General features: G+C 36.7%; 1 protein-coding gene across 1 annotated transcript; it reads right to left on the reverse strand.

The window, feature by feature from the left end:
* Positions 1–14,304: 14,304 nt before the first annotated feature.
* LOC145095142 (NAD-dependent malic enzyme 59 kDa isoform, mitochondrial-like) lies at positions 14,305–15,901 on the reverse strand. The gene is made up of 6 exons (XM_079033072.1): positions 15,751–15,901; positions 15,255–15,315; positions 15,041–15,144; positions 14,868–14,950; positions 14,578–14,684; positions 14,305–14,465 (listed from the first exon to the last, which is right to left on the reverse strand). The coding sequence occupies exons 1-6, from the start codon at positions 15,871–15,873 to the stop codon at positions 14,305–14,307; spliced, it is 639 nt and encodes a 212-aa protein (XP_078889198.1). The 5' UTR covers positions 15,874–15,901.
* Between the last annotated feature and the right edge of the window lie 7,333 nt (positions 15,902–23,234).

Below are 23,234 nucleotides of genomic sequence, written 5' to 3' on the forward strand. Positions count from 1 at the left end.
ACAAAAATAAAATTTGAAAATATATCATATTTGGTACAATACTACAAATAAAAATTAATAAAAAAATAATTATTGAAAATTAATATTAATGAAAATGAAAACTATAAAAGCAAATTATATAAAGGACATAAAATGTTACTTTAAAATATAATAAGAGACCAGAATCGTGACTTACAAAATACCAATAATATAATTTTATAAAAATTAGGGATGAAAATAACGAATTCAAAATTAGTTGAGAGGAAAAAGTGTAAATATAAAATTTGCTACAAGCATATTAATTGTTATTTCCAAATAAGAGGTTATTTGCATTTTGTATCAAATGTTTTAAAAATAATAATATAATCTGAATTTGATAGTTTTGGTCCTGTTTAAAAGTAAAAACCAAATGAATAGTGTTTTGTATTTAGAGACTCGAAGTTGGAATTATATATATATATATATATATATATATATATATATATATATATATATATAAAGTTTATATCTTAATAATTATGTATGAAAGATGGGAACAAAAATAAAATTTGAAAATATATCATATTTGGTACAATACTATAAATAACAATTAATAAAAAAAACATAATTAATGAAAATTAATATTAATGAAAATGATAACTATAAAAAAAATTATATAAGGGACATAAAATGTTATTTTAAAATATAATAAGGGATTGGAGTCTCAACTTACAAGATACCAATAATATAATTTTATAAAAATTTAGGATGAAAATAATTAATTCAAAATTAATTGAAGGGAAAAAATATGAATATAAAAATTTGCTATAAGCAGATTCAAAATTGTAATTTCCAAATAGAAGATTATTTGCATTTTGTATCAAATGCTTTAAAAATAATGATATCATTTGAATTTGGTAGTTTTGGTTGAATAATGTTTTGTACTCAAACTTGAAGTTAGAATTATATATATATATATATATATATATATATATATATATATATATATATATATATATATATATATATATATATATATATATATATATATATTGTTGGTTATTTTAATTTATATTTGTAACCGTGACTATAAATATTGCGAGAGATTAAAATTTGTATTACGATTTTGATTGCAAGTCAGGGATAATGATAAGATTGTCATTAACTCCTTATGTTTCAATTTTTATAAAAGATAAATTAAATGTTCTCCTACCTTTTGATCCTACCAATCCTCCTACCCATTTAAATAATGATATGTGTCTTATTAGTATCCTAAAATATCATTAAATTTCATTAAACGAGCATTAAATATTACACATGTCACCATTTCATCGGGTAGGAGGACATGTAGGAACAAAAAGTAGGAGAATATTTAATTTTTTTTATAAAAATTCTTTATAAAATTTTATAATAACCTACTAACAAAACAATTGTAATGTTTTAATAATATATAAATTTTAATATTTTAATTTTGTATTTTGATTACTATACAACACACAAAAATATGACTGATATCATGGACGGAGCCACTTAATAGCCAAAATAGACTCAAACCCGCCTTTAAATTCTCAAAAATCTCTCTCTCTCTCTCTCTCTCTCTCTCTCTATATATATATATATATATATATATATATATATATATATATATATATATATATATATATATATATATAGGGTGAGGTTCAATAGAGAACCATAATTAACCAAGGAACCAATCTTTTTTTCAATTTTTAAAACTTATTTTTTATCAAAAAAAAAAAACTAAAAATACAGAAAATCATAACTTTTTATCCTTTTTCCAATGATATAAAATTCGATTTTTTTTACGTCAAATTCACAATGCGAATTTTCGAAAATTCACACGGTGAATCCGAAAAATATTTTTCACATTCACAATGTTAATATATGAATTTAGATATTTTTAAATTTTTTCGATAAAGAATAAGCTCTAGAAATTTAAAAAAATATTTGGTTACTTGAAGAACCCATAATTATGGTTCTCTATTGAACTTTTCCATATATATATATATATATATATATATATATATATATATATATATATATATATATATATAATATTTGGGGAATCACATGGAGTCATGGATCTCCTTACTAAACGAGTGTTAGTAACCTTAAACATGTGGACAATTTATCCAAAAGAACTAAGACATGTGAACAATTTTCCAAAAAAAACTTTGAGCATGTGAATCTCTAACCTTTTTGACAGGAAAAGGTTTTCGTACATGCACAAGCTTAAATAAAACAGGTAACCACCTCTAATAAATAGAATTTTCAATTTCTATATATTTGGTTAACGAGTTTTTTTTATTTTTTTTATTTTTTTATTTTTACTCCTTCAACTTGTTAAACTGTATACATTTAATCCCTATGATTGGTTACTCTAGGTTATCCGGTAAAAATAATTTAATAGGGTAATATATCAGTCACTTTTGTACATATTTAATCCTTAATATTTTTGTTCACATTTAGTCTTTAATATATATATATTTTTTGCAAAATAAGTTATTTTTGTTTTTGTACTAATTTAGTTGTTGTAACATCCTTAAAATTCATTAAACTTTTAAACTTTTAAAACCAATCCACTAATCACCATTGTTTACAATTTAGTTTTCAAAACATGTTTAATATCAGAGTTTCCAAAAATCATAAATCAAAACATGAGGAGGTGCACGACCACACCTTCGTCTTCCCGTGATCATCTGAGGTACCTGAAACATAACCTAAAACTGTAAGCCCAAAGCTTAGTGAGTTACACTAAAGTACCAACCCACAAATAGATAACACATATACAATAACATCATACTATGGGTCCAATCAACCATCGGGTTTAAATACCCCAGGCTCCTCATTTATGGGTTCAATCAACCATCGGGTTGAAAAAACCCAGGCCCTCAACCATTGGGTTGAAATGCCAACACATTATGAGTCCAACCATCATTAGGATGGAATACCCTCGTGTAACATCCAAAATATGGTCCCAGAAATTTCATTTTTAATAATAGATAAAACAGTATTTATCAATGACATCCAAACATATACATAAAACAACTTTATAAATTTCTGTAAAATCAGAGTAAGACATCCAAGGCAGAAGCATATGGTGCGTGCTCTGCAATCATCATGAGCTCTTCTTTTTGAAAACCGAAGTACCTGAATCCAAATTGAAAACCGTAAGCACGAAGCTTAATGAGTTTCCCCCCTAACTACCACATATCACACATATCATACAATTAGCAGATACGGGCCCCGCCCACACTCGGATAACGATGATATATGGGCCCCACCCACACTCGAATAATGATGAGATACAGGTTCCGCCCACACTCAGCTAATGATAAGATACAGGCCCCGCCGACACTCGAATAATGATGAGATATGGGCCCCACCCACACTCACATACATATAATCATATAAACATTCCAACACATGCAAAAATCACAAATATAATTGTAACGCCCCATTTCTGGTATGTAATCAGTAACATCCCCATTTTCACGGCCAGGAAAAGATCGATTTTGTTTATGCTTTATAAAAATCAGAGTACTTCTTTTGATAAAAAAAAGTTGCGGAATTGGTTCCCAGTAAAACATGATAAATATGTTATCAAAGCGTTTCCGAAGAAATGTATTTTTATTCATTTTAAAACATTTAGGATGTCATCGTCAATACAGAAACATAAGCATAAACAAAACTTACATTCATTTACAATAGTGATCTACACCTCTTTAATCTCTCAGTGTAATGTAACTTCATATCGGCACCTGTGATTCAAATAAGCTTGAGTGGGTCAGGTTGGGAAACCTGGTGAGTACATAGGGTTTTCAACCCACAATAATATAATTATTATGTTTAAACATCAAACAATCAACTCAATTACCCATCCCTATTATCTTATATACTCTTAAGGATCTACCCGAAGAATCAGTTATTCCTCGTTCATTTATTCCTAAGGATCATCCTAAGGAATTGGCACAAAGTCCATCGTTACCACGGTTTACACAACGGGCACTAAGTCTGTATAGTCACCAGGGATTAGGCACTAAGTCTGCATAGTCGCCAGGGTTTAGGCATCAAGTCTGCATGATCACCAGGGTTTAGGCATCAAGTCTGCATGATCGCCAGGGTTTAGGCATCAAGTCTGCATGATCGCCAGGGTTTAGGCACCAAGTCTGCATGATCGCCAGGGTTTAGAGTACACCGGGTGAACACATCGTTCACAACACCTACAGGTTGTGAGCCTGCTAGTGTTCCACTAGACTGTCTAGAATAGTCTGTGGTTGTCATCCATACTCTGCTAGATGACGAGGCCATCATTTGGGAAAGGCTTCTCACATCGTCCACCTCTCACCCTTACCTCATGGTCTACATCACCTCTCAACTCATCATCCAACTCAGACTCCATTTATTACATCTACTCATGTTTTACCCAACATATTATCGTAGATATAAAATACATATACACTTTAAATCATTTAAAACATGTATAAAATCGTTCACCCAGCATAGATAGCAAGTACTCAGATAATATGCACATATATCACGTAATTTATAAAATACTTCATATCTATGTGTAAGATGAAAGTAACTATGCACTCACCTGATTAGGTGGTGATTCTGCCTTCGAACGGCGCTTCGTTATCTCAAAACAATTATCCCTCGATAAAACCTAATATCAATGTCACTAGGGTTTAGTCTAACGTTAACCGCGACTAATTAATAGTCTAGCTATTATTACTATTATATAAGTGTTAAAGAATACTTATATAACCCATAATAATAGTCCAAGAGTTATTATAAGTTCCTAATAACGTTACTATAATTAAATAAAAGCTATATTAAAAATAACGTAGGCATAACTCACTTACAACGAGTTTTAAAGAAAACCGGGCTTTGCTCGGAGCAGCGTTTCTAAACCGAAAGACCCTTTTTCTCGGGACTCCGGGAGTCTCGGGGCTTCCTTCGGGTGCTAGGGGGTTTACCTAGGCTTAGGAGGAGGTTAGAAACCCTAGAGAGAGAAAGTAATGAGAGAAGGAATGAGTTTTGGTGTGAAAATCTCGGCTGCCTTTGCACCTCTATTTATAGGTGTGAGGCCTCGCAGGTACGCGTTGTGGTCCCTTTGTCTACGTGGGGCGTAGCTTCGGTCGTACAACACGTGTCGCAGAGCTGTTGGGGCGACGTGGACCTCCTCGAATCGCATGAAGGATACGAATTATGCACAGCGTTCCCTTCGGACGCGAGGCGTTCCTTGAACGTGTTGCGTTCTTCTTGTATGCGCTGCGTAGCAAGCTAGCTGTCACCCATCTGAAGCGAGTCTGTGGTCAGGAAGCAACGACTGAGATGTGGCCACATCATCACCCCCTCGCAGATTCGCAACTTTCCTTCCCGACTTCAAAAATTCATATCTTTCACATACGAGCTCCGTTTTCGACATTCTTTATATCCACGCGTAGGCGGAAACATACTCTACAACTTTCATTTAGACTCCGTCGGCTAATTTTGAATTTATTTTAAATTTTATATTTTCAACAGGCCGGGACAGGATTGGTCTGTTAAAAATCCGTAACTTCTTCATCCGACGTCCGTTTTCATCTGTCTTTTTACCGTTACACTACTATTAACGAGATCTTTGATTCTCATTTAGGTTGTGTCGGCTAGAAACCACTTGATCTAATATTCGAACTTTGGGTTGTACACTACTAGGCCGAAATTTCGAAAAATCATAACTTCCTCATACGAAGTCAGATTTGGGCGTTCTTTTTGTGGATGCTCTCGGTTTAACATATTCTATGACTTTCATTCAGATCTCTAAGGCTAAAAGTATCTCTATCATAAATTCACTATTTATGCTTCCCGGTATCGTGTCGGTCCCGTCGCAAAACTTCGACGGGTCATAACTTCTTCGTTATAACTCAGATTTCGGCGTTCTTTATATTCCCGAAATCCTTATTTCGACCAATACAACTTTATGTGAAGATATCGGGCTTATCTGACACTTTAATTTTGACGCTCATTGTCTCTAAATTGACTAGCCCGGATCTGCGGACGTTATATAATCTAAACATAGCATTTTTCCCTATTCTTAAACTATACTCGACGAGTCAGAAGCTCGACTCGTCGAGTAGAGACGAGTTTGGCACGCGGGTTTAGCCGGCGACTCGACGAGTCTATATTCTTGGACTTGGCGATTCTGCCAGTCTGGATGAAACCCTAATTTCATGGGTTTGCACCCTATTTAAACAACCTTATGAGCCCTAAACCAGCCTCCATCACCTTCAGAACGTCCCTTGTCAAACCTTAGCATTTACTTTAGCATTTTGAAGTATTTTTTTTCACCTTGTGAAGGATTTTGGTGCATTTTGGGGGTTAGAAGAAGAAGAAGAAGAGAAAAAGGGTATTCAAAGAGAGCAAAGAGGATCCGAGTTTCTGGTCACATTTCAATTCCCATTGAGGTATGAAACTCGAATATTTAATTCCTAGCATTTAGATCCTCTTAAAAGCTTGTTATTGTTAATTTGAGTCATTTCTTGCCTTTGATGTCGATTTGAGAAGTAGTTGAGATGAATGGGATTCAGATCTACGCATTTCAGAGTTCCATGAGCTCAAGGTTGCCACCTTTATTGAGCCAAGTTCCCATTCCAAACCTAGAATTCCACTTTTAGCTTATGTTGGGTATTTAAGCTCTATTTGTTATTGCATGCACGTAAAGCTGGAAATTTTACGTGTAAAACCAATCCTAGGGACCCAGATCTATGGATAGGATGCACTGAAATTGACTAAATTCGACTAAATTCGACTGTATAGTATTAGCATGCATGAGACTCAACGAGTCGTTCTTAGGACTCGACAAGTCGGTTCGTGATCCCCAAATTACTTTCCCCTTTTTGTGCTACGAGTTGGATGAGTAAAGATTAGAATCGGTGATTTAGGAAGCCGAATTAGAAATGGAGGGGCTCAACGAGTCTACTCCATGACTCGGCAAGTCCAAGGCAATCTTCTTGCCTCAAGAGCAGACTCGACGAGTTGTTCATACAACTCGGCGAGTCACAGTCAGACGTGTTCATTTGATGAAGGAGAACTCGACGAGTTGTTCATCGTACTCGGCGAGTCGGATGAAGTTAGATTCGATGTTAGTATGGAAGAAGAACTCGTCTAGTTTTTGCCAAAATCGACGAGTTGAAGTGGGCAGAGGATTAGAAAAGGTGTTAGGGACTCGACGAGTTGGCGGCCCAACTCGGCGAGTCCGGTCAATTTGTAGCACCTGGTTCTTGGTACGTATTCTTTTGTTATATACTTTGCATTTTGGCCTTGGACTCGACGAGTTGAAGGTCCAACTAGCCGAGTAGAGGCGGGAAGGGACGCGGGACTTGAGCGATCAACTCGGCGAGTCGGGTCCCGGACTTGGCGAGTAGACCCTGTTTGGACAAAAACCCTAACCCGGGTGTTTGCACCTTATTTAAACGCTCTAAATTGGCCTCCTTTGTCCCTAACACTTCCAGAGAGCTGTAGAGAGAAACCCTAGCCCCCATATTGTTCTTGTGAGTGATCTTGGCCTTATGAAGGAAGTTCAGAGCTTAGTAGAAGAAGGAGGAGGTTGAAGAGTGCAAGAAGGGGAAGTAGATCCAAAATCTATACTGTGGGAAGCTTCCATTCAGGTAGAAAAGTTCCTATCTTGATCACTAGTTCATTAGATCCCCTTTTGTCCCTAATTGGTGGTTTCCAAGCCCTAAAACCTCAACCTCCACGTGTTCATGCTCTATGTTCTAAAAGGACTTCAGATCTGGACCTTATGGACATCTTGGAAGTGTAAAGTCTCTGTGGTAGAAGTGATTGAGGTCCCTGTTGAGTGTATGACCTCATAAAGAGCTTGAAATTGCCTTTTGGAGCTCATAGGGCCATGCATGCACGTAAAGTGTGCAACTTGACGTGATAAGCATGCCCTAGGAGCTTAGATCTATGGTTTGGAACCGTTGCATGTCTCAGATTTGGTCTGTATGGGAGGAAAGTTGAAAGGACTCGATGAGTTCCAAAGTGGACTTGGCGGGTTCTATGAAGATGATCTTAGACTCGACGAGTTGGATGAGCAACTCGGCGAGTCTTATGAAGATTGCATGGAACTCGATGAGTTGTTCTTCAAACTCGGCGAGTCATATGAGCTGTTATTGAGTTAAGAAGGGTTTAAGTGTAGAAGGTCCAACCCTTCGTAGCTGCACGCGGAGTTAGCAATTTAACGTGTAGCAATAGTCCCAGAAACCAAATCCTCAAGATGGATGCTCTGGTGAGGATTTCGAAGCGAGTAGGAGATCTGCACGTGGGACTCGGTGAGTTGTTCTCGGATTCGGCGAGTCGGATCGTGAGTCAGTCTAATCGTCCCTAGAAGTAAGTTAAGGGTGACTCAATGAGTGGGAAGATGGACTTGATGAGTAGAACTGGGATAGTAGGAGAGGGACTCGGCGAGTCTGTGCCATGATATATGCTAATATGATACAATTGTTTATATTCGTTGTCTGTGTGATACTTGTATGTTATGGCTTAGTAGCTGAGTGTGGGCGAGGCCCGTATCTCTCAGATAGCGAAGTGTGGGCGAGGCCTGTATCTCCCAGATAGCGGAGTGTGGGCGAGGCTCGTATCTCCATGAGTGTGGGCGAGGCCCGTATCTCCTAGTTGTTCATTATATGGTTGCATGGTATGAGGTATTATGGGGGAGCTCACTAAGCTTCGTGCTTATAGTTTACTATTTTGGTTTCACGTACCTCTTCAGCTAGGGGAAGGAGCTGGCGCGGTAGCGACATATCACACACACACTCTTGTTTTCCGCATTATGGATTTTTCAGGGATGTACTCTGACATATTATTATGATGTGGCTGGTTTTCAGACATAAAGCTTTATTATGAAACTTTTATATCGAAGTTTTTATGAATTGACTTATTTAAAAAAATGAAATTTTTGGCTTGTATTTTTGGGATATTACATAATTGAAAGTTGACTTTGACCATGAAGTTGACTTTGACTAGGGGTAAAATAGTCATTTTACCCTGAGAACAGTTATCAGTATCTGATTTACTGTTAATAGGATTTGTAGCCGGGGAGTTCCGGAGCAGCAGTCAACCAGTTTCAGATTTAGCATCTCAGCAGCCAGCGTTACGAGGTGAGTTTCCTTTCAGTAGGAACGGGTCTACAGCCACAATGCCGACCTGTTTAGTTAGCAGTAGTTTCAGACTTTGGTCTGATGCAGTAGTTCAGTGTGCTTGATGTCTTTGTGATTCAAGCCTGTCTCTGTGTTATGTGTTCCAGACTTCGGTCCGATGCAGTATGCAGTATATGTATTTATGCTAGTAGTTATGATTATGCTATGCTATGTTCAGCGAGTTCCGGACTTCGGTCCGATGTAGTTTCCGGACTTCGGTCCGATGCAGAGGGCAAGGCCTTGGTTAGTTCCAGACTTCGGTCCGATGCAGTTCCGGACCTCGGTCCGATGCAGAAGGCAACGCCCTGGTTAGTTCCGAACTTCGATCCGATACAGCTTCCGGACTTCGGTCTGATGCAGTGGGCAAGGCCCAGTAGTTGCTTTATATGTTATTGTATGGTATGTAGTAGTTTGGGGGAGCTCACTAAGCTTCGTGCTTACAATTTCAGTTTTGGTTTCAGGTACATCCGCTAGCAAGGGGAAGAGCTCGGGATGATGGCATGACACACACCACAGTTGCAGTTTTATCCTGAGAGTTTTGTTCAAATATTTTGATATGATATTGACTTCAGTTTTGATTTGATACATTTACCATGGCATTTTGAGACATACGATATATGGTTTTATTATATAACATTTGATGTTGTGGTGTTTGGTAATGTTAAAACAAAATTTTTTGGGTTGTATTTTCGGGACGTTTCAATAATAGCATACACCACAATCAATGGGCCCTGCCCACATACAAGTCATATATGCATAACCTGATACTAGCATATAAAATAATCATCAGGCGCCGCACAACATACATATCAATACATTCACATGCCAAGGTCACGCAGACAACTAGCATCCTAACATAATAACCTTGGACTGACATTGGTGCCTACGACCCGCTAAACATAGTGAGGAGACTCACTTCGCACTGTAGACGATCCCTGGCTGCTGGCTGACAAATTCCCGAACTGTCAACATCAAAATAAAGTCAATTAACAATCGGGTTCCAATGCATAACCATAAGTCTATATTTGGGGTAAAAAGACCATTTTACCCCTAACCTAGCTTTGTCCAAGACCAATGCCCACACTCACACTCTGAAGGCCCAAAAGTCAAATAATTAACTGTAACGCCTATGTTTCCGGGCTTGCCATTTTTAGCAATATAATAGTCTAGGTTAACCTTTGTAACCCGTTTTGAAATAATAAGAGTGTATTATTTGAGTATTATGTGTTTTGTGCTTAATTGCTTAATTAAGAATAAAAATAAGCGTCAAAATTTAAGTGTAAAATAAACTTAATATCTTTGGTTAATGTTGTAGTAGTTGAAACGAGGTTTCCGAATATATAAAGAACGCCCAAATCTGACTTCGTATGAGGAAGTTATGATTTATTGAAGTTTCGGCTTAGCGGTATGCAGCCTGAAATACTCGATTTGAGATCGAGCGGTTTTTAGCCAAAGCAATCTAAACGAGGATCGAAGGTCTCGTTGTTGGTATCGAATCGATAAAAAGTTAGGTGAGAACGGACGTCAAACGAAGAAGTTATGAATTTATAACGAAGTTTTTCTGTCCCGGCCTATTAAAAATAAATAATAAAAATAAAGTCAAAATTAGCCGACGGAGTCTAAACGAAAGTTGTAGAGCGTAGTCTCACCTACACGTGGATATAAAGAATGTCGAAAACGAAGTTCGTATGAAGAAGATATGAATTTCCGAAGTTTATTAAATAATTTGTATTTATTTTTAATTGGAAAATCCGGCATTATCCGAAGAGGAGTCAGCGATCCGATCCGAAGTACGCCCCGCGTACATCGAAGATGTCGACATTCGCACTCGAGTCTTCGGATGACGCATGCAGTGACGTTTCGGAAGCAGTACGCCCCGCGTACTCCGAGGCTCCAGCCTCCTATAAATAGGATGCGAGGGCAGCCGGTTCTTTTGTTCATTTTCTCTCTTCTCTCTCCCGTTTTGCATCGTTTTGCGTGCCAGAAATACCTCGAAGCCCCGATATTATTCTCGAGCCCCGAGGCAAGTCCCAAGATCCCGAAGATCCCGAGAAGTGCGGTTCCCGAGTCGAAGCTCTGCCCGCGAGAAGTTCGATTTTTGTAGAGATCTTCCAGATCTACTGGAGATTACTACTTCTGCAAGTCGTAGTGCTGTCCGATCATCTTCTGATCAAGTGAGTGTATACTACCTTTCATAAACACAATAATAATACAAGTATGGTTTGAGTGTATTAAGTATATTGTGGTTTATACGTGTGAGTGTGTAGTTACTTTCTTCTAACGCATAATTATGAAGTATTTTATACGAAATACGTGTTATGTGTATAATTTTGTTGTTATATGTGTGAATGTATATTCATTCTCTTCTATCTCATAGATCTGATTTATTTTCTATGAATTACGTGTTATGTGGGTGTGCCTCATCTGTTATGTGGAATATGTATTGAATGAAAATGATATACAGGTTTTAAACTATGTATGAAAATATATATTTTTATCTACTAATATGTTGGGTAGAACATGGGTAGATAGTTGGTGTGTAATAAACAGATGAGAGGCCTCGATGTTGTTGTTGTTGTTGATCTAGTTATTCAGCGGAGTATGGATAACGACCACGGACTCTTTCTAGACAGTCCACTGGAACGCTAGCAGGTTCATAACCTGTAGGTGTTGTGAACGATGTGTTCACCGGTGTACTCTATCCCCCTCATGGTTGCCTTTAGGATATCTATTGTTGAGGAAACCCCTTAGTAGTGATGTCCGTCCCGATGAAAATCTTAGATTAGGTCCCTTGAGATAGATGTTGTTTTAGGGACGTAAAGTGAGGATAACGGGAATGGGTAATCGGGATAGTGATTGGTTGGTGAAATTAAATATAATTTATTTATTGTGGGTTGAAAACCCTATATGCTCACCAGGCTCCCAAGCCTGACCCACTCATTTTTTAATTGTATTACAGGTAGTGGCGCGAGGGCATAAGATGGTTGAATCATCAAGTTGTTTTGTTTACAAGTCTGTATATGTATATATTTGTTGAATGACTTGTAATGTTATCGTTTATGCTTTATGGTCTGTATCGGAACATGACATCCCGAGTTTTGATTATATAATGAAAATGCATCTCTTGATGAAATGCTTTGATAAATATTATTTTATCATGTTTTGTTTTGGGAACAAATTCCGCAACTCTTTCAAATCAAAAGGATTTACTCTGAAATTATTTAAAAGCATAAATGAAAATCGGTCTTTTCTGGCCGTGATTTTGGGGATGTCACATTAACCAAGGCCCAACTATGGCCCATGATGTGTATATAAATGCACTAGTTTTAGTCCTACTTTTAAGATATAATTTAGACACACTACTAGAAAAAAGGCCTTTTACGACGCTCATTGCGTGTCGTAAAATGCTCAGACGACGCGCAAATGCGTGTCAAGGAAGGCCCTGTCATAAAGAGAGACGACGCGCTTTTGCGCGTCGTCTATAGACGACGCGCATTTACGACGCTCATTTACGACGCGCAATTACGACGCGCGTTTACGACACGCAATGCGTATCAAGGAAGGCCCTGTCATAAAGGAAGACGACACGCATTCGCGTGTCGTAACCTTACGACGCGCGTGTTAATGACACGCAATGCGTATCAAGAAAGCCCCTGTCAAGAAAGGCCATGTCATAAATGAAGATGACACACATTTTTGCGTATCGTAAATTTAAATGTTTAAAAAAAAGTATATATTTATTAATTTTTATATTAAATTTGCATTTAATTTCTCGTAATAGAAATAAAATACTTTTTTGATAGATTTACTAATTTTCAAATTAAATAACACATTAAAAGTCTCATAATACAAAATAAAATACCATAAACAATAAAGATAATTCATTGCACTAAGGACCATTTTAACAAAAGAATATAACATTATATACCATAAGTACCCTCAAGTAATCAATCTCTTACAATGTTACTAAAAATACCCTCAAGTAATCAATGTCTTACAAAGTTAAGAGACTTAGATACTCAGTTGGTATGTAATATGGCACTAAGAAGCCCAAAAATTGTTTGTGTTTTTCCTGTTCCGGGTGGATCCTACATGGACAAAAGGTAAAGATGCTGTTGCATCAAACCAATCAAGAAACAAAATATAGACCTTTTAGTTTATGTTTCTTGTTTACTTAACAAAAACAAGACTTAATCAAGAAAAAAAATATAGACCTGTCCCTAACCTTCTGTGCTGTGGAAAAAGCTAATCCAACCAAACCTCTTATCCTACCAACCTCTTTCTCAACTGCATCCTTCAACTTAGCATCAACCTGAAACCAAACTCATTTTATACATTAACCAATTATAAAACACTTCATATTAATATCTGAAAATTTTAACTAATGACAAAAATAAGAGGTTATTGGAATCGGAATAGGTGATTCCATCTTTGTACTACTTTTGGAATTCACTTCATTTTGCTTTAATATTCCTGATGTCTGAAACAAATTATAACCACACAATGCAAAAATATAAAAGTCAAAAGTCAAAAAAAGACGAACTTCATATAAAAAAATACCCATAGACTATCATTGCAAAAAAGACGAGCTTCACATAAAAAAAAATACCCATAGACTACCTTGATTTAAGAGGAAACGGAAATAAGTGGTTAATAATGTGTGGCCCAACAGAAGCTTCACGGTTTCTATCAGCAAAAAAGTACAGAAAATTATACAGTACTTATTAAACCAAAAAAAGAATACATACATGCTCATTGAAAACACCTCCAACTCCAGATAAACCAAGAAGAACATGAGGTTTGACCTTTTTGACCTGCAAAACACCATAAAATTGGCATCCCCATTTGCAAAGTATATAACTTTTTTTTTTCTTTTCAAAAAAGTTTTTCATATAATTAACTAAAAAAACACAATTATTCCAAAAATAGATGTAACGTACCACTTCAAGAAGATCAGATCCCTCATGGAGACCTAAACTTTCAACCTCTCCAATATCTTTGGCAAATGGTGCAGCTGCTGAGTCAATACAACCTCTCTCCTTTGTGATCAAACCTTGCATCCAAAAAAATTTAAAACTTTATATTCATAATAGCAGCGCTCTTACGTTTCCCCTTTTTATTTTCTATTCAAACTATTAGTTCACTGAAAAATAATAGAAACATAATAAGATGGTAAGTTGGACGAGGGCATTTTCGTAAAATCATACGTCTTTATCAAGTAGGAAAAATTGAGGTTTTGCTTCTGATCCTGCCATCCTTGCAGCCGCCTGATAGGCCACATTAAGAACACCAAGCCCTGCACTGAAAACCATACAGAATGTAAGTTAAAGTTCATAATATATATATATATATATATATATATATATATATATATATATATATATATATAAGGAGAAATGAGGGTGTGAAGTACCTTCCAGCACCAACAACGACAATTTTTTGGTTTGCAAAGTCTGATAAAGGGCGACCTTGTTCCCTAACAGTTCCAAGTAATCCAGCCAATGCAACACCAGCAGTTCCCTGCAAAGAAGAACAAGTGGAGGAATCACCCATTCCATTCCATCATTCCATCAGGCAAAACAAACATGAATTTTTTTTTCGTTCCGGTGGAATGAACCATTCCATTCCTTCCTTGACTCCATCATACCAAACAATAACTTGATGTTTCAAATCAAGGAGCATAAGCATTAGACAGATTCTAACCTGTATGTCATCATTGAACATGCAGATCTTCTTCCGGTATCTTTCAAGAGTTTCAAAACCCACTTGAATTGAAAGTCTTCAAACTAATTTAACATGGACAATCATAAAAGATTTCATATAAATTCAACATACATAAAAAACTAAACATTTGAAAGCTTTTAAAAAAAATGAACCTGGACAATAGCCTTTGGCCAACGTGCATGAAGAGCTTCCATTAATTCATCCACTACCGATATATATTCATCCCCTTCTAATCTAGGTTGTCGTAGTCCTATATCTGTCAAAGTAAATATAGTTAAAAAAGAAATCATTTAATTAAAATAATATTAACTTGTGGGTAAAGTTAAAGATGCTATACAATGAGTTTGTGTACACTTATCCACTTACAAAGGGGATTATCTAGTAGCTGTTGATTGTTAGTTCCAACATCAAGCATGATAGGAAGGATCTGCAATGCAGACCAAATGTATTAGTGAGAATGTACACCACGTTTTCGTTTGGTTCATAGAATATTATTTGAGGGGATGAATCCATTAAAAGGAATTGTAATTTGTCACATGTTTAGTTGACAAAAACTGGAATGGAATGGAATTCAATTTCATTCTTTTGCTTGGTTCATATATAAATGAAACTTTTTTTTAATGTTTACTTACTGAAATATATATCAAATGAAAGAAATGGGATTGAATTCCATCCATTTGGCAACCAAAAAGGTCTCATAATGGAATCTTATATTCCTAATCTGTCCAATTTCATTCACAAACCAAACACTCCATTAAACATCTTATAATTTCTTTTCACACGGGAGTGTCAAAGGGAATGTGTTTGATCAAGTAGTATAGCATATAAATTGAAGTTGTGATTTAAAAAAAAAGAAGCATACTCTTTGAGGATTGATACCAGCAGCAGCAACATACATATCGAGCTTTCCAATAGGTATGGCCATTCCCTGAACCCCAAGATCACCAAGCCCAAGAATACGGCTGCCATCTGTAAGAACTACCATGTCTACCTGAAATTTTTACAATAATTTACTTATATCTAAATTGGTTTATGAATAAAAATAATTAGAATGAAAATGCTTGATGTAACAAGTTATGACAGTTTAGCACATTCTTTGTATACAGAGAGCATATTGTGAAAAAACTTTATGTTTTAATTAATAACATAATAAGAGCCAATACCTAAAAAATTCACACAAAGGGTTTTTGATTAATTCACAGAATTTGTTACAAGTTTGAATTATACAGTATACAGCAAGTGGCTTACACATGGCGTGGGACCCACTAAAGAATGTGAACGGCTGTAAATGACCACAGGGTCATCACTTGGAATTTCAGAATTGCCAGCTGGCAGTGGGAGAGGACCAAATGTATCAGAAAAGTCCAATTCAAGAGTATCTGATGTTTCATTGGGAGGGTTTTTTGGGAATTGGAAATAGTTCTTGGAGGATTTGAATGGCTTGTTTTCAATTAAAGCAGTTAATTGAGAAGAAACCATTGTGGAAATTGGAAAACAGAAAGGAGTGTTTTGTTTGCGTTTGTATTAGTATTACAGACTATGGATGGAAAGATACTAAGATTCGAGCTGATGAAAGGCTTCTACCAATGGCTTTAATTAGAAGGAAGTTCAAGTAAACAATTGGATTTTCAAAGAAATTTGAGAGAATGTTGATTTATGTGTGTGTTGGAATCACCAAAAAAGATTCATGGAAAGCATTAAATCTAAGAAAGAATACGACCTATGAGGTTCAAGAAAACCCCATCCGTTTACCTTCAATCACCAAAGACCACCACTTCTTCATTCTTCTTCCTTCGATCTGTCCAAACCCCAAAGGTCCTCCGATTTCTACCGATGACGGAGTCTAAGAAGCCAAGGAAGGCTCACCGGGAACCAATAATTTCCTCCTCCTCCTCATGAATAGATCGATCATCCTGATCTACCAGCCGTTACTTGTCCTACTCCATCGGACTAGTTGAGTCCCCTCCCTACATGTAATCTACTGGCGACAAGGAAGAACAGCCAAGGAGACCACCGGAGCACCTCCCCCCCAAGCTGTGGCAGACAAGAGAAGCGTCGCTGCTTCTCCCTTCTCTTTTTGTCAAATCGATCCCGCACCAGAGGTGCTTCCCCTTTCTCGATTGATTTCCATCATCGACCACCATGGCTGCTTGCGTTCTCATCTTCCTTTCTCGATAGATGAACCACGACCACCGGACCAAAACTCCCGCTACCTTCGTCATTCTAATTCCCCTTTTTCTTTTTATCTGTGGGGAATAAGAAACAAACGAGAATTAATATTTGGATTCTAATATTGAGACTTGAGAGTATAATACTTAATTAGGGCTTTTTCTGAAAATTTCAACATCGAGTGGGGAATAAGAAAACTATTGGCGAGTATTCTCAATAACAGCAGAGAGATGAAGAAGGTGAAATTACAGCAACGATGAAGTAGATGAATGGAAATTAGAAGCCCTTTTTCTTGATTGAGATGATGAAGTCGAGAGATGGAGATGAAATCGTAACCTTCGATCTTTGATTGAGAAGTTGCACAACAGTGTGAGGAGAATGAAAGATGCGTGAAAATGCTTAGGGCAGGGAGGGTAGCGGGCTTTTCTAATTTTTTGGCTTTTCCTTTCCCGCTTGTAACTAAGGAACGCGCGTTCATTAAAATTATAAAGCGACACATATAGAGGGCGCGCATTTAAGGTACAGCGCCCTCCGTGTTTTTAATTTTTTTTTCTTTTGACACTAATTTAAAGGCACGCAATAATGCGTGACCTAAATCCTTAAATTTTCTGAAGAGATGACACTTTTTTAACGTCACTCTCCATTGCGTAACATAAATCAATGAGTGTCGTGGTTTGCGCGTCGTAAAAGGCTATTTTTCTTGTAGTGACACACAAAGGCAGTGGACCTGTCAATTGGTGGTATAGTTGAATAAGCAGGGTATCGAACACAGGGAACGGTAATTAAACTAATAACTAGAATTAACTAAAACAAGTAATAAAAGTAAGGTTTTTCTCTAGTTTTGCAAAACTAGAAACTTAAACAACTAACTAAAATGCTAATTAAGCAACTAACAGCTAAAGCAAGTGAAGACCAACTAAATTCAATTGTATGAAGACTTCTGTTTAGGTTCGATTCATTTACTCTTATGGTTGATTTTATGGCAAGTACAATGGATTAATTGTTATTGGCTACCGATTAAAGTGATTAGGTTCACATTCGCTATTACCAATCCTTAGAAAACAGATTAATTTAAGTAGTGATCAAGTGATTAAACTAATGAATTTCTTAGTTAATTTGTTCGGGTTAAATAAGACTTGTAAATAGCTAATCAAATTACTAATTCAATTAACTTCTTGTTGATGGTTTATCACACAAGCTCACACATTAATTTACCCATTTTCTAGTTAATCCTAGTTTCACATTTGCTATTCCTAGGCACATAACAATGTTTTCACACAAATCATATGAGATAAACAATTAAGAGATGTTTATGCAGCTTAATTACTTGCTAATTAACAGAAAATAGTTGTGGTTAATGCATAAGGTTCTTTAACAAGCTTAATAAAACATAATTCACCAATAAACAATTAATCCAACCATAAATCAATCCATAGTTGTAAATTTGTCTATCCTAAATAGAAGATGAAAAGTTTAGCTCATAATCACAACAGATAGTAGCTCACAAACAATGTCTAATAACTCAAACATGGTTCAAATAAAAGATAAAGTAAAGAGTATACTAAATTTGCCTTTAATCTCCTTAAAGTTGAAGTATAGGGTTACCTTCACGAACTCTAAAGCTCCAGCAACACCTTAATCGCAAAGTAATCTCCAGGATCTTCATAGAGAGGTTTTAATTCGACAATTTGGCTTCTATTTATAGTTTTCAGAAAACAGGGGCTACTCGCCGAGTCCTCTTTAAGAATCCGTATACGGCAAGGACTTTCTATTTTGCTTCGCGAACATTCGTGGGGACTCGTCGAGTAGTCGATGCAACTCGCCGAGTCCTTCAGGATTTTAACTCTTTTCTTCTTTTTTCTTCTTTCTTCAACTCTCAAGTTCTCGGTCGCATTTCCTGCTTCCTTTTGCTTCCGAGCTCATCTTTAAGACTAAAAATACAATTTAAACATAATTAAGTACCTTTTGTCCATAAGTTGCAATAAATTAGCTAGAAAATATTAAAATTCTAATCGAAATATATAGCTAACTATGAACATATCAAAATACCCCACACTTGACTTTTGCTTGCCCCCAAGCAAAACTGAATTTTAATCATACTAGCGTCACATAAAACAATCCCAATCCAACCCATCCATTATGCCAAGACCGGATCGCATGCATTTATGTCTAAAAATTTTCCTAAGGATCCCCCCAATTCTAAATACTAACAATCCTCATAAACACTCACCCACTTCTTTTGAACAATACTCATTTTATGCATCCCTCCGAATCCATCAGCAGAAAACTTCCTAACCTCAAGGTATTTTTGGTTGAGCAACCCAAGCATACATAATCTAGACAATTAAAACTTTTTGATACCAATATGGAGCTCTTTAGAATCCTTCATTTCTTTGATAATTGATCTTTGATTTCTTTGAATTCACCACCTTGTTGTTTGATTTTCAACTTTTTGAATTTTGATCTTTTGATTTCCACTTTGATTGCTCCAAAATTCTTACAACTTTTCTTGTATAACTTTTCATTATTCTACACGTAATCGTCAACATAGCATTTGTGAGACACACTTCACGTACTTATCTAAGCACCAACCAACAACTGCAATTATAACCAGAGTCTCATGGAGGGAGAGTGTGACACTTGTGTATAGATCTATATGGGACTGACAATCCCGCACCTTAACTGTTCGCTACAGTTAGGCCAGCAGGCCTGGGGTGACAAATGTTGTACCGATTGTGATGCCTGAAGAACGTCGTGTTCGGGCCATCTTAGGTCATCAAGCATGGTTATGATAACTCACAATTTGGTATTGAACAATACGATTAGTGTATGAATAAGTAAACAAGTTCACACAGTTTTATTAAATAATAAAACTATAATACAATATTTTACAGTACGTCTGGTGAATCCAGACACTTACAATTACACAGTTTTTATACAAGTACAAATACAGAATACTATTCCAGTACAGAGAAAACATACTTTTCATGGTTTTATGTGAACTAAAACTACATTATACTATCTCATAGTGCAATAACATTTACACGTTTTAGTCTTAGGGTATTAAGACTACAACACGATTACAACAAAAAATATAGGATTTTCTGGGAAAACATACTTACATTTCAAGGAAAAAATGACATATTTCAATCACAAACATGCTTATGAACTCATCAACTTAATTTTTGACACACTTTTCAAAACTACTTGTATTCTCAGGAAATCAATAAACAGGTATCCACAGGTTTTGAGAAGACGGAGCTTCATAGACTCATGTCTTTTAACTTTTGCTATACATTTTGGTGTCAAGTATACATTAATTTGAACACGAATGTAAAACTATACTTTATCAATGTAATGGTTGTTGTACTTTGATTACTATTATGCAGTTGTTGTGATACTGTACATGAAGTCATCCGCCCCCGAATGTTTCTGCCGTTCCGGTTTGGGGTGTGACAACTGCCAATCCCGATTTATTCCATGCTATGCTCTTCCGCGTGATGTATTCATTATCACTGGCTGCCAATCCCGATTTATTCCACACAATGCTCTTTCGCGTGATGTATTCATTATCACTGGCTGCCGAGCCCGATTTATTCCATGCGATGCTCTTTTGCGTGATGTATTCATTATCACTAGCTGTCGAGCCCAATTTATTCCACTTGATACTCTTCCGCATGATGTATTCATTATCATTAGTTGTCGAGCCCGGTTTATTCCACACGATGCTCTTCCGCGTGATGTATTTGTAGGGTTTTGAGCATTTTAACACTCCTATGGTGTACATGCAACCCTAGAAACCTTGGATCTATGTTTTACTATGATACATGCCAAATTGATTTTCCAAGGTTCTTAACCTATCTAGCATACCATGGGAAACTTTTAAACATAAATGTTAGAAGAAGAACATACCTTTTGTAGTTTGGATTCCTTGAGAACCTTGTGAGCCTAGCACCTCAAGTGTGATGCCTCAAATGTCTCACACAACACTACAACTCTTGGAATAGACTTGAGAGAAGTTCACTAACACCTCAAAATCAGATAGCCCTCTTGTTCTTCACTTAGTAGTCGATTTTGTTTGCCTTGGAGCTTTTTATATAGTTGTGGCACAAGTAGGGTTACACCTTGTAAACCCTAATTGTCATAGCTTTTCATATTCCATGATCCATGGGCTAGCTTGTAACCTCCATGGATTATCCATGGAGCACCTTATGGGGTTTAACCCAATCCATACAAGCCATGGATCATTAGCCTACTATACAAGAATAGATTATTTACAAAATCAACCCCATATATTTAATTAGTCTCTTTTTGATCACTTAATTAATTCCAAATTAATTTTTTGATCAATACTAATTAAATAATAATATTGATATATTAGAACTTATAATATATTAATAATCCTTTAGTGTCCTTTCTCTCATTTAATCCATCCAAGTGTTGCAATGCCATGCAACCCCAATGGATCATGCTAATCGGGTCAAGTACATTCCAAAAAAAGTTATGAACTTAGACACCTAATCCAACAGTATTTATTATCATTGGTTGTCGAGCCCGACTTATTCCACATGATGCTCTTTCGCGTGATATATCTATGATCGTTGGAATCTAAGCCCGATCCATTCCACGTGATGCTCTTTCGCGTGATGTATTTAAGATCGCTGGTAGCTAAGCCAGATCCATTCTACACGATGCTCTCCCGCGTGATGTATCTACAATCGTTGGTAGCTAAGCCCGACCTGTTCCGTGCGATGCTCTCCCGCGTGGCATCTCCATGATTGCTGGCTACCAAGCCCGAACTATTCTTCTAATTCGCACAACACAAGTCGCTTAATTGTCGCGCATCATAAGTTTATGTCATGCTTAGCACCACATTTGGTGTCTCTTCTCTTATAATCAGCATGGTTTTCCTATGCTCGGACGATCAATATGGCGTTTCCTACATTACATCTTGCTATAGCAAGGTTACTCTTCAAAAAGAACGCTATCAAAAACAACACTGTCCCTTGTAGTCCATCAATATCTATGTTTTATGACTCCATGGGGGGACTCGACGAGTCCATGACTAAATTCATCCTACTCGTCGAGTAGGTTCGTGCACTCGACGAGTAGGAGCCCCAGAATGCAGATTTTCGAGTTTTGCTGTTGGAAATGGACTAGAAACATTACCCTAAACTGTTTTGGTGTTATAAAACTTGTTTTAGATGGTGTAATGGTTATGCTAATCCATTTTCAATAGCTACCCACATCAGACTGGGGGGAATCCAGTTAGGTATAGATCGAGCAAGGAACACCTTCAGTATGGTTACTAGTGCTCATGCAAAACAAATTATGAAGATAATTATCGATAACATTCCCTTAAGACGATAGGAACGCCGCGACATCCATGTTGTACATTCATATAGTAGCCCCGCCCCACAATAACATTATTAGTAGCTTTGATCTGCATGTTCACAGCAACAATTATGTTGCATCACACTGACCGGATCACACTCCTCTCAACGAAGGAGTATCAAGTCAGTTCAGGTTGCATAAGCAATGCTTGGCTCGTCGCACAACACCACGACCCTCATGGGCGAGGTTCGGTATTTCCTTTTAATCTTTGATACATTGGTGCTTTGTCTATTCCAGTCTGATCGGACTAGGGGGACTTGATGACACACAGTTTATATGACTAAGTCCAGTACAATGTCATTGGCCGCGTACCAATAACATCGGACTAGGGAGACTTGATGATATATGGTTCATTAGCATGGCCTAGATAGCTCTGGTGCGCCAGCCTTGCCTGGCGCTCCCTTGTCAGCTTTGTTGGGACTCTCCTGCCAGCCCGGCCTGGTGCAGGTCTTAATGAAAACGCAATTTTTGCTTTTCTTCTAGGCGAATTCGATATTGGGATTTTTTCCCGGAACGCGATTGGTTTCTAAGATCACTTCCAGCTCTGGGCCTTTTATTAGTTAGCCCTGGTAAAGCCCCCAGGCGGCGTATTTTTTTGAAACGAGGACCTCGGTAACGCGACATAAAGACTCCTTCTTCTTATTTATATTTAATTATTAATTCTTATTGATGAAATTTCATTCTACAGAATAAACCTAAACTAAAAATGAACTAAATTCTAAATAAAGCGAAATTTACTTAGTTATTCTATTAAAGAATAATGAGATGAGTTGGATAAATATC

Source organism: Lactuca serriola, chromosome 3, assembly GCF_051521515.1.
Source record: "Lactuca serriola cultivar US96UC23 chromosome 3, Lser_US96UC23_V15, whole genome shotgun sequence".
NCBI lineage: Eukaryota > Viridiplantae > Streptophyta > Magnoliopsida > Asterales > Asteraceae > Lactuca > Lactuca serriola.